This window comes from Gekko japonicus, unplaced genomic scaffold (genome assembly GCF_001447785.1).
Source record: "Gekko japonicus isolate JY-2015 unplaced genomic scaffold, Gekko_japonicus_V1.1 scaffold196, whole genome shotgun sequence".
Taxonomy (NCBI): Eukaryota; Metazoa; Chordata; class Lepidosauria; order Squamata; family Gekkonidae; genus Gekko; species Gekko japonicus.
Genome location: NW_015173129.1, coordinates 230,320 through 240,799, shown reverse-complemented (window position 1 = coordinate 240,799; position 10,480 = coordinate 230,320). Strand labels below are relative to the sequence as shown.

At 45.8% G+C, this 10,480-nt stretch overlaps 1 protein-coding gene across 1 annotated transcript in view; it reads right to left on the bottom strand.

Moving 5' to 3' along the window:
* The window catches only part of MAD1L1 (MAD1 mitotic arrest deficient-like 1 (yeast)), a 760,935-nt gene extending 750,869 nt beyond the window's left edge, over positions 1-10,066 (bottom strand). The window contains exons 1-2 of the mRNA XM_015422082.1: positions 10,009-10,066; positions 619-769 (exon numbers count right to left, since the gene is read on the bottom strand). Coding sequence (XP_015277568.1) covers positions 619-769; positions 10,009-10,046 — 189 coding nt within the window. The 5' untranslated portion in view covers positions 10,047-10,066. The remainder of the gene's footprint in view (positions 1-618; positions 770-10,008) is intronic.
* Between the last annotated feature and the right edge of the window lie 414 nt (positions 10,067-10,480).

The following is a 10,480-nucleotide window of genomic DNA, read 5'->3' as shown; positions in this document are numbered from 1 at the left end:
CCACCCACCCACCCAAAAGAACACAAAATAAGTTTCTTTTTAGACAACTGAATGGGAGGCAAAAGCATCAAGCAATCTGTCGTTCACTGGCACCAGAAAGTAGAATTTTGATTACTGCTCCATTATAACCACTCGTTACATCAGGGGGGGCCAGCCTTTTTGAGCCTGCAGGCACCTTTGGACATCTGCCACAGCATGGTGGGCACAGCCACAGAATGGCTGCCTTGGGAGGCGAAGCCAGCCACAAAATGGCCTCCTCAGGAGGCGGAGCCAACCACAAAATGGCTGCCTCAGCTTACCTTCAAATCATATAGTGAAGATCCTTGTGCTGTGGCAACAAAGTCAATGTTTTAAATACCTGCTTTAAAAGGCTGCTGTGGTGGCAAAGTCAATGTTTTAAATACCTGCTTTAAAAGGCTGCTGCCAAAGTCAATGTTTTTAAATACCTGCACAGCCAATCAGAAGCACCACTGGGCAAAAGACCCACTTGGCCCCACCCACTTTCTAAAAACTCTGCGGGCGCCATGTTGGGGACCCCCCTCCTTTACATTGTTTCTTTCCAACAGACTAGGTTGCCTAGCGTTCCCACCAGGCAGGAGCAACACAGAGACGTCTTACCCTCATCATCTGCTGGTACTGCATCTGCAGAGGGCGCCGCGTTGTGTCCAGCACCGACCTGTCCAGCACGGACGTTTCATCGGAAGCCAACGACTCGTTGAAGCGCTTCATTATTGTGAGGACCAACGTATTGTCCTCGGGATCTTCCTTGCTTCTTCCAAAAGTGGGGGGAGGGGAGGAAAATGGAAAATTTCAGAGGGGAAACCATACACACTAGGCTAGTTTTAACCAAACCGACCTTCCCTGTCACGGCTCCTGCTGACTGCGAGCAAGCAGCTCCCGCTGAGTGCAAACAAGCGGCCCCAGCAGAGGATCTAAGTGCTGCTGGGGATGAGCTCTCAATGCCGGAAACTCCCGCACCTGACAGGGCTAAGATTCCAGAGGCTACCCCAGCAACAGCGGAGGCAGAAGCACGCCCGGACAGTTCTCCTCCTGATTCACCCCCACCGGTATCCTGCTTGAGAGAACAGTGCCGATGGGATATGGCAACCCGGCGGCGAGAGGCACGCATGCGTGGCAGGCGCTCATTCAGCCCCGAGTATTAGCAGGAGCCGGGACTCGCTTGGGGCACGCTAATTGCCAGCAGGATTATGGGCTATTTAACCCACGCCCTCACGCCAACAAATCATGCCAGCAACTAGTCTCTTCAGACGAAAGCTCTGCACCTCCTCGCTCGTGATCCCAACTCCTGGTTCCTGTCTGGATTTCCTCGGCTCCTTGACCTCGGCTTGAACGACCACACTTCCGACTCTGCACCCCAAACTTTTGACTCTCTGGCTCTTTACTCTTTTGGACTCTGGTTTCCTCAGGACTCTGTGCTTTGAACTTGGTTTCCCGGTTGGTTTGCTTGCCTGGCTCTTGACTTTGGACTATACCTTGACCACCCCGCTCTTACTTTGTGTATTGGACTTGGTTTCCGGCTAACTTGTGTGACTGGCTCTTGACCTCGGACTGTATCCTGACTACCTCGCCCCTGCCTAGCCCCGCATTGTGACATTCCCACATCGAAGGAATATTTGCGGAACAAAAGAAGTTGCCCCTCATATACAAGACAGAAGGATTCCTGAAGATTAAAATCCGCCTATCTTTGCAAACCAACAGACACAGCATAAGGTTTTTTTTCATACTTTTTGAATTCTTTTCCTTTTATTGCTGACTAACACAATAAAGGAGCTAGATTTGAGTCCAGTAGCTGCGGTGGCTCAAGTGGTTAAGACACTGAACTGCAGGCTAGAAGGTCGGTAGTTCAGCAGTTCGAGACCCGAGTGCCGTGTGACGGAGTGAGCTCCCGTCTCTGGTTCCAGCTCCTGCCAACCTAGCAGTTCAAAAGCAAGAAATTGCAAGTAGATAAATAGGTACCGCTTCGGTGGGAAGGTAACAGCGCTCCTTGCACCTTGGCATTTAGCCATCTGGCCACATGACCACTGAAACCTCTTCATACAGCGCTGGCTCTTCGGCTTGGAAACGGAGATGAGCACCGCATCCCTAGAGTCGGATTCAACTGGCTTTCGAGCAAGGAAAACCTTTACCTACCACCTTATAAGGAGAGGAACAAGATTTTCAGGGTAGACACTTTTGAGAATCGGAGCTCCCTGCGTCAGAAGAACTCATCAGTGTATCCTCACAACAACCCTGGGAGGTAGGTTTAGCTCAGAGCGTGTGCCTGGCCCCAGGTCACCCAGTGAGCTTTCATGGCGCAGCTAGGATTCGAACCTGGGTGTCCCAGATCCTGGTCGGACACTAACCGCTACCCCATGCTGGCTCTTAATTAGACGTTTGTCTTCCGCATCCCCTTGAGACCCACTCAGCACCCACCTAGCAATCTTTTAGACGTTTGGCCAAAACATTTTCTTTTTTCCCAGGCTTTTGACCAAGGGGAGGGAGGGTGTTGCTGCCTTTTTTATAACCACCCTATCCTAGATTAAGGGTCGTTTCAGAAATATCATTTTACACTGCTGAATGTCACGTTAGGCCCCTGCCATCTTTGCACAGCCTGTTGTTCTAATTGATAATCGTTACATTGCTGTTTTTCACCATTTTATTAGACAGCAACTACACCTTCTACATAAAGCGACTTCAAAACGTTAAGATGTCTGGCACAACCTGGGGCATCATCACGGAAAATGCCAACCGGCCTGAATCAAATGGTTGGTTTCTCCTTAAAAAAATAATTTTTAAGTCATGTTTTAAAAATAATAAAATATCTACCACTACATGAAATACTTTGGCCTTCTCCAGCTCGAAACCCCATGACTCTTTCTTGCAAAGACTCTTTGTTTTCATGCCATTTTGAATCCCAGTTTCCGAGTGCAAATTTTAGCTGATAAGGAAATAAGCAGCACCTGTTGACCAGGCCCTTGATGAAGCTGCAAAATGGTTATATTGCACAAAAACTCTGGTGTTTTTTTAATAAGAGGAGAAGAAGAAGAAATTGGATTTATACTCCGCCCTTTACTACCCAAAGGAGTCTCAGAGTGCCTTAAAATCTCCTTTCCCTTCCCCTCCCCACAACAGACACCCTGTGAGGTAGGTGGGGCTGAGAGAGCTCTTTCCAGAACTGCACTTTCAAGGACAGCTCTTGTCAGAACTATGGCTTGCCCAAGGTCACCCAGCTGACTGCAAGTGAAGGAGTGAGGAATCAAACCCGGTTCTCCCAGATTAGAGTCCACGCTCCTAACCGCCACTCCAAAATGAAGAGAGGTAAACTTCTGGATTACAACAAGTTCACACACACACACCACAGGAAGAAGAGTTCGTTTTATACCCCATCTTCACTACCCGAAGGTGTCTCAGAGCGGCTTACATTCACCTTCCCTTCCTCTCCCCACAAAAGACACCCTGTGAGGTAGGTGGGGCTGAGAGAGCTCTGGGAGAACTACGGCTTGCCCAAGGTGACCCAACTGGCTTCATGTGGAGGAGTGGGGAATCAAACCCGGTTCTCCAGATTAGAGTCCACCACTCTTAACCACTATACCAAACTGGCTCACAGATGTAGAGCGAATCTTTGGCAGTCCACAGAGAACAGCTGATCACTTTTGGAAAGGGCAGGGGGGAACCAACAGATTTTAGCTCCTAGACAGAACCAGTGAGCAAAGTGGCTATATATTAACAAAGCACACAGTGAGTCGGGGAAAGAGCTGATGTAGCACAGCAGCCGAGAGTATTCGTGCTGAAGTAGAAGAACTCAGTTTAAATTTCATTAACTGATCAAGTCGACTCGGGAACTCAGCCCCTTATTGTTAATATAACCTTGAGCCTCGCTTCACCCACCTGACATGGGCGTAGCACGGCGTGCCTTTGTATTAGGACCCACCCGAGGACACAGAACAACGAGCAAGCTTCCACGTTCTTCAGAAGTCTTCTGAACAGAAAAAGCCAGAAGAAGAGTTCTGGAGCACTTGGAAGCCTGCCCGCTGTTCTGTGTCATTGGTCCTAATAAAAAGATATTACGGGGATTGTGTTCCAGGATATCAGGGTCAGAATGGCTGACCACTTCACTTTTCCCAAAACAAGTCTGGTGAAGGACACTCACATATACGCGAGTGTGGCGTAGAACACACACAATTAACAGTTACGACGTTAATATTAACAAGCATACAAGAGAGACGTCGCAGTTCTTTTCCACACTGGGTTCCAAAAACGTGACCTATCCCTGTAAAATCAGTGCATGAATCAGAACAGGAGTCCCCAACGGGACCCACAGCCCACGGGACCCACAGCACCCACCAGCACCTTTCCTGATGCCCGCCAAGTGCTGTCAGACGGTGGGTGGGGCTAGGTGGGGATTGGCTGTGCAGATTAAAAGGCATCCTGTCAAACATAACTTCTGCCTGAAATGTTGATGATGTACTGTTATAATGATACAAGTGGGAACTCCCAAGCACCTGCGGAAGGCATCTCATTCTCCCCTCCCCCACGATTTCCTCTTTCCGTCCTGAAAGCTCCCATAGCCTCTCTCCTTTCCCTGCTTCCTTCTCTCCTTCTAGGGTTTCCAACCTCCAGGTGGGGCCTGGAGACCTGCTGGAATTACAACAGATCTTCCAACTACTTTGCTATACCTTCGACAACATACTGACGTTAGTTTCCCCTGAAAGTTGCCAGCTCCAGGCTAGGAAATTTCTGGAGATTTGACCTTCCAAGGACAAGGTTTGGGGAGGGAAGCAACCTCAACAGGGTATAATGCTACAGAGTCCACCCTCCAAAGCACCCATTTTCTGTCACCTGGAAATCAGTTATAAATCCAGGTAATTTCCAGCCCTCACCTGAATGCTAACAATGAAGAAAACAGCCATGATGTAGTATTATGAAAATATATATTTAAACTCCTGTTTTGCAGTGAGTAGTATTTCTTCAACAAGTAACCAAGATGTATGCATACACACAACGGAATTTGCATATATTCCCGTTTCACATGACTGCTTTATCTCAGTGTGCTGCGTGAATAACATTAACTTACATGTGAACAATACTGATCCGTGAACTTAACACTCAACATTCTTCCCACTTCAATGAAACAAATTCTTAACATGCATGTGTGAAGGTTGTTTGAGACATCGGCCAGGGCTCTGGTCCCCAACAATTTACGCCCTAATAAGTTAGGGTGCTAGTATATGTTTTTTAAAAATAAAGTGTGATCCTGAAGTTTCCCCAGCCTCCTTCTGTGGCAGAGGTGAGATCTGCAAGGAGAATCTAGTCCCAATCTTGTGATTTGGAACTCCTCTTTGATTTCTTGTCCCAGCTGCATTATTTTGGGGTTTGTATGATTTCTTTTGAAAAGTATTGTGCCACCTCTCTTGGAACCAGCCCTGAGCGGGTTACGAAACAAAACATAATGAATATCAACATAAAACACATTAAAATTCCACACAAAAAATGCAGCCCATACAAAGAGATCGCTGACCGCTCAAAAGAGCAATTTCCAGCCTAAAAATGTGTTAAAAGATCAATTCAGTTCAAACAATTAAGACAATATTCAGATCTTAACAACGGTTTAATTTTAGCATAGAAGTTTGTTTGTTCAGCGGTTAAAGATGTAATCTCTTTTTTGTTAATAGATTATCACTAATATTAGGAAAGTTCTTGTTTATTCTTTTAAAGAGAGCTCATCCCAAAACACTGTAATATTGATGTTTTATGGTCTGCTTCGATATTTGAAACATGTATCCATTTTTTTTGATAATTATGTTTATTGGGTTTTATAGGCCTATAACATACACATATACAAGATTATCAACAACAGTTTATACATACCAACATCTTATATTTCCTTTTTCTAAACACAGAGAGACATATTACCCTAACTTCTATAACTGATAGTTTCCCTTAATTTCCCATTTCTATATCTGATCTGTATTGACTAAAAGTTCATATTTCTAAATCTTTTTGAAGTTGTAAACTGTCAAGTCTGAACTTACCCTAGAATTCATATCTATACCTCTGTCAATATGCAATGTTCTAAATCCCTTCTCCCATATCTTGTCAATTTTGTGCTTTTGCTATAGGGGTTTGAATTCATTTAGAGCTTAAATCTCCTCTTAGTATTTTGTTCATTGCCTATCTTACTACATTTTCTTTTTAAACATGGATTCCCATTAAACTTTTTGATTTAATCTGGGACTAACCTACATTTATTCATTACCGTGGGTAATATTAAACATTAAACCTACTTGTAACTCTGCCTCCTCCTAACTAGTGCCAAAAACAACCTTAGTATATACCTCCTAATCCCCCCTTATTCACCACAATTAGGAATAATATAAACACCAAGAGAGGGGGAAAAAAACGAAAGACATTAAGGAAAATTGCTATAACACATACATTATGTAATAATAAACAAATAAATTACTGAAGCAGTACCTCCTTTTGCTAACCTTCTATCTTATCCAATCCGCTTTTCCATTCTCTCAAACACATTACCCCTACATTAAATTGCCAATTCATTGTATTTAAATATAATTAATTTCACACTTCTTTACAAAGATTTGATCTCTTAAAACCTTAGATTCTTTTTAAATAATACATTTAATACCCAATCCCTGATCATCTTTATATACATTTCAACTTATAATTTATAACATTTAAACATTTCAACTTGTACCCCATTTTGACCCATCTAGCTATTCCCTTACTCAATCCTCCTTAATCTCTTTTCCCCCCTATATAAAAATACATACACCTCCAATTTACCACCAGTTATCCCCTATCCTTTACCCATAAATAAGTTCAAATACATACAGACATAATGCCTCAAGCAGAGGTACAAGCATACACAATACCCACTGCCACAATACATCATACATCAGCCAATTTCAGATCCGTTTTCCAATTTTATCCATAGCAGAAAAAGAGCACGATGTTCCCTTTTCATATCTCTTAGCTTTCCTCCTAGACATTTGCAGCCTCATTTTCCATTTCAACATGTCCACATGCCTGCGTTCCTTACACGTTCCTAGACCTCTATATCTTTTCCTTCTGTCTTTCAGTTCTTCCATTTTCCAGGGGATGGTGTCAAATTTAAACTTCCATGCCCGTCGCTTCCTTCTTTTGATCTTTTTCTCTTTCCCTCGTCCCGTTTTAACACAATGTCTATTTTCTTTTGCCCATCTTCCTTTCAAACCAAACAGCTTTCTCTTAGGATCTACTACTTCACTTAGGAGGTCTCTCGAATCCACACAGTCCTCCACCTTGATTTCCTCAACACCGTCCTTATTATCTACTAAATCATCTTCACGCGACTCCCTCACAATCAGCAACCCCTGATTTTCCTTTCCTTCTATATCCGCATGCACAATGTATTCATTCTTTATCTCCTCACACGCTTCTTCGCATCCTCTCCTCGCCGCCTCTTTTATAGCTCTTATAAACTGCTCCAGATCTGTCTCTCCGACTCCCAGGTTTTCAGCCATTTCTTCCTCATTGGTTCCAATACGCTCCATCTCGTTCAAAACTTCACTTGCAACACACCAAACTGTCTTGTCACAATTTTTTTTTTTTTTGCTCCTTCCTTATTTCACAAAACATAGCACCCGACCATCAGTTTTCCTTACCCCCGCTGAGTATCAAATTACAGTTCCGTCTTATATATCTCCCGGCCACTTTATTTCACCTCCTTGGACGCCGAAAATTTGGGGGTATTTTTTTGCTTTCCAGCCACTTACACTCCTTTCGTTTTCAGTCCAGACTCTTTTCGCTCCTCCACGCTCCTCCGCATTGTTTTCTTAGTCAATTTCGTTAGAAACATGTATCCTTACTAATACATCTGATTTTACTTGTTGTACGTAACAACCCATAATATTTGACAAATTTGATGGCTCTATATTTTTCCCTACCCTCTTTCCTTTCTGTATCCCACTTCTTTTTGAGAATTTTTTTTAAATCATAAAAATATTAATTCAATTAAAATTAATTAAAAGGCCATGGAAATGGCAGTTCAATGTGCTCCTTTGCTGTTGTCCATGTGGTTTGCATCATACACCAGCTCCCAAATTTATTGTTCAGCACAAATTGTTGGGGACCAACGTCCTTGTTGGAGGCCCAAAATCAGCAACATCCCCCCCCAAAAAAGGGGTCTCTGATCAGCAAGGCATTGCATGCAAGGACCCCCTTGGCTGAGGCAAGGGACTGCTCTAATTTCCTCTCTCCCCACACTGGACAAAAAAGGAAGCCAGCTTGGTGCGTAGGGGTTAGAGTTCCAGGTTAGGATCTGAGAGGCCCAGGTTCGAATCCCAGGTCAGCCACCGAAGCTTGTTGGGTGACCTTGGGCCAGTCATACTGTCAGAGTGTCGCCTACCTCGCAGGGTTGCAGTAAGGCCAGACAGGATGACTTCCTGGTTCAGCTGAGGGCACACATACTCTTGAAACAATCATGTGACTTAGACTAGGATAAAGCTGAAAGGTAGGAAGGGCATTTCCCAGGTAATCTCAGGCCACACATTTATTGTAGCCTACTTCACAGGGTTGTTGTGAGGTTGAAGTAGAGGAAAGTTAAATTTCCTGAGTAATCCTGGACACGTACACAGCCTAGCCTACCTCACAGGGCTGTTTTAAGCCCAAACTGGAAGAGGAGCAATTTCTGGTGAACCTCCTGATGGCCCCTGGGTTTTGGCCACTGTGTGACACAGTGTTGGGCTGGATGGGCCATTGGCCTGATCCAACATGGCTTCTCTTACGTTCTTAGTTGACAGCTGCTACAAAACCAACATAGAGGAGCAGCGATGTCCTGATTAATCCCAGGCCACACTTTCAGCCTGGGCTACTTGGCAGGGTTCCTGTAAAGCCAACATGGAAGAAGGACAATTCCCTGGTAACCTCACCAACACTCATGCTTTTCACTTAGCCGACCTCGCAGGGCTGTTGTCAGGCTGCCGTGGAGGAGGGACAGCTTTCTGGGTAACCTGTGACACCCTACTTATTTCACAGGGTTGTTGTTCAGCCAAAGCGGAGGAAAGGCGCATTCCTGTGTCATCTCGGACACACCCACGCTTTGAGCCAAGCCTAACTGTTGTCAGGCTGATGTGGAGGAAAGAGAGCCTTCTGGGTAACCTCAGACACACAGATGCTCTTATTCTGGCCTACCTCGAGAGCCTGTCCTGAGGAAATATTACTGTTTTTAATTATTTTAATGTAATGTAGTTTTATTGTAACAAGTCTCTCATTCTTGTTTTATTGTGATCCACCCTGAGCCCGCTTTGGGGAGGACGGAATAAAAACCTGAAAGAGAGAATAAATAAATAAAATAATAAAACGGGCCAGAAAGGGAGCCATTCCACGTTCCTTGAAGAAAGCAAAGCCCATAAGGTCTCGCAGGGCTGTCGTCAGGCCAAAGCAGAGGAGAAACCATTTTCCCTGGATAAATTCAAGCGGGCCAGCCCGGCCTGTCTCTTGGGTTGCCAACCTCCAAACGGCAGCTGGAGATCTCCTGGGGTTCCAACTGATCTCCAGGCGACAGAGATCATTCCCCCTGGAGAAAAACGACTGCTTTCGAAGGCAGACTCCAGGGCATTCTACCCCACTGCAGTCCTTCCCCTCCCCAAACCCCACCCTCCCCAGGCTCCAACCCCTCTCCAGGAATTTCCCAACCTGGAGCTGGCAACCCCACCTGTTTCAAATGGAGGAAAAGCGCATCCCTGTGTCATCTCGGGCACGCCCGCGCTTTTAACCTAGCCTACCTGTTGTCAGGCCGAAGCAGAGGAGGGAGAGTTTTCCGGGTAACCTCAGACACACACCCCCACGCTGCCAGCCCAGCCTACCTGGCGGGGTTGTTGTGCGGTTAACACGGGGCGGGAAGGGAGCCGCTCAAACCACCTTGCAACAATTCAAAGGGGGGCATTTCTGGCAAAAATAATAATCCTGATGCGCTCAAGGGGAAGGAGGCGCTCCAGGCATGCTCACCTGCCCCAAGCAGCCGGGCTCTCGCCCGCTCCTGCCATCTCTCCCGCTTGGATCTCCCTCCGCGGCCAGACTTTTTAAAGACTCGCGAGACTTCCCTGCCTGGCTCTCGCGAGACCCGAGCGCCTGCCGGCCGGCCCGACCCCTTTTACCGTAAGGCTGCGGGACGGAGCTGGAGCCGTAAGGCTCCGAGTAATCCCGCCGCTCGCTTTTCCCCGGGTCGCCGTAATGTTGGGAGTAGTCACGCACCTGTATCTGTCTCGCCATCCGGCTGCAAAATCGGGGTCGCTTTTGTGATTGGATATAGGGATTAAAATATAGGAAAAGCAATTCAAACAAGACTGGTCTCTTCTCGCGAAACGGAGTTATTCAAGAGGGCTTCTTTTACTTTTTTTTTTTGCGCAGATGAATAGAACTGCAGCTGGAGTTGCCAAATTCCAGGTGGCGCCTGGAGATCTCCTGCCCCCGCTGCATT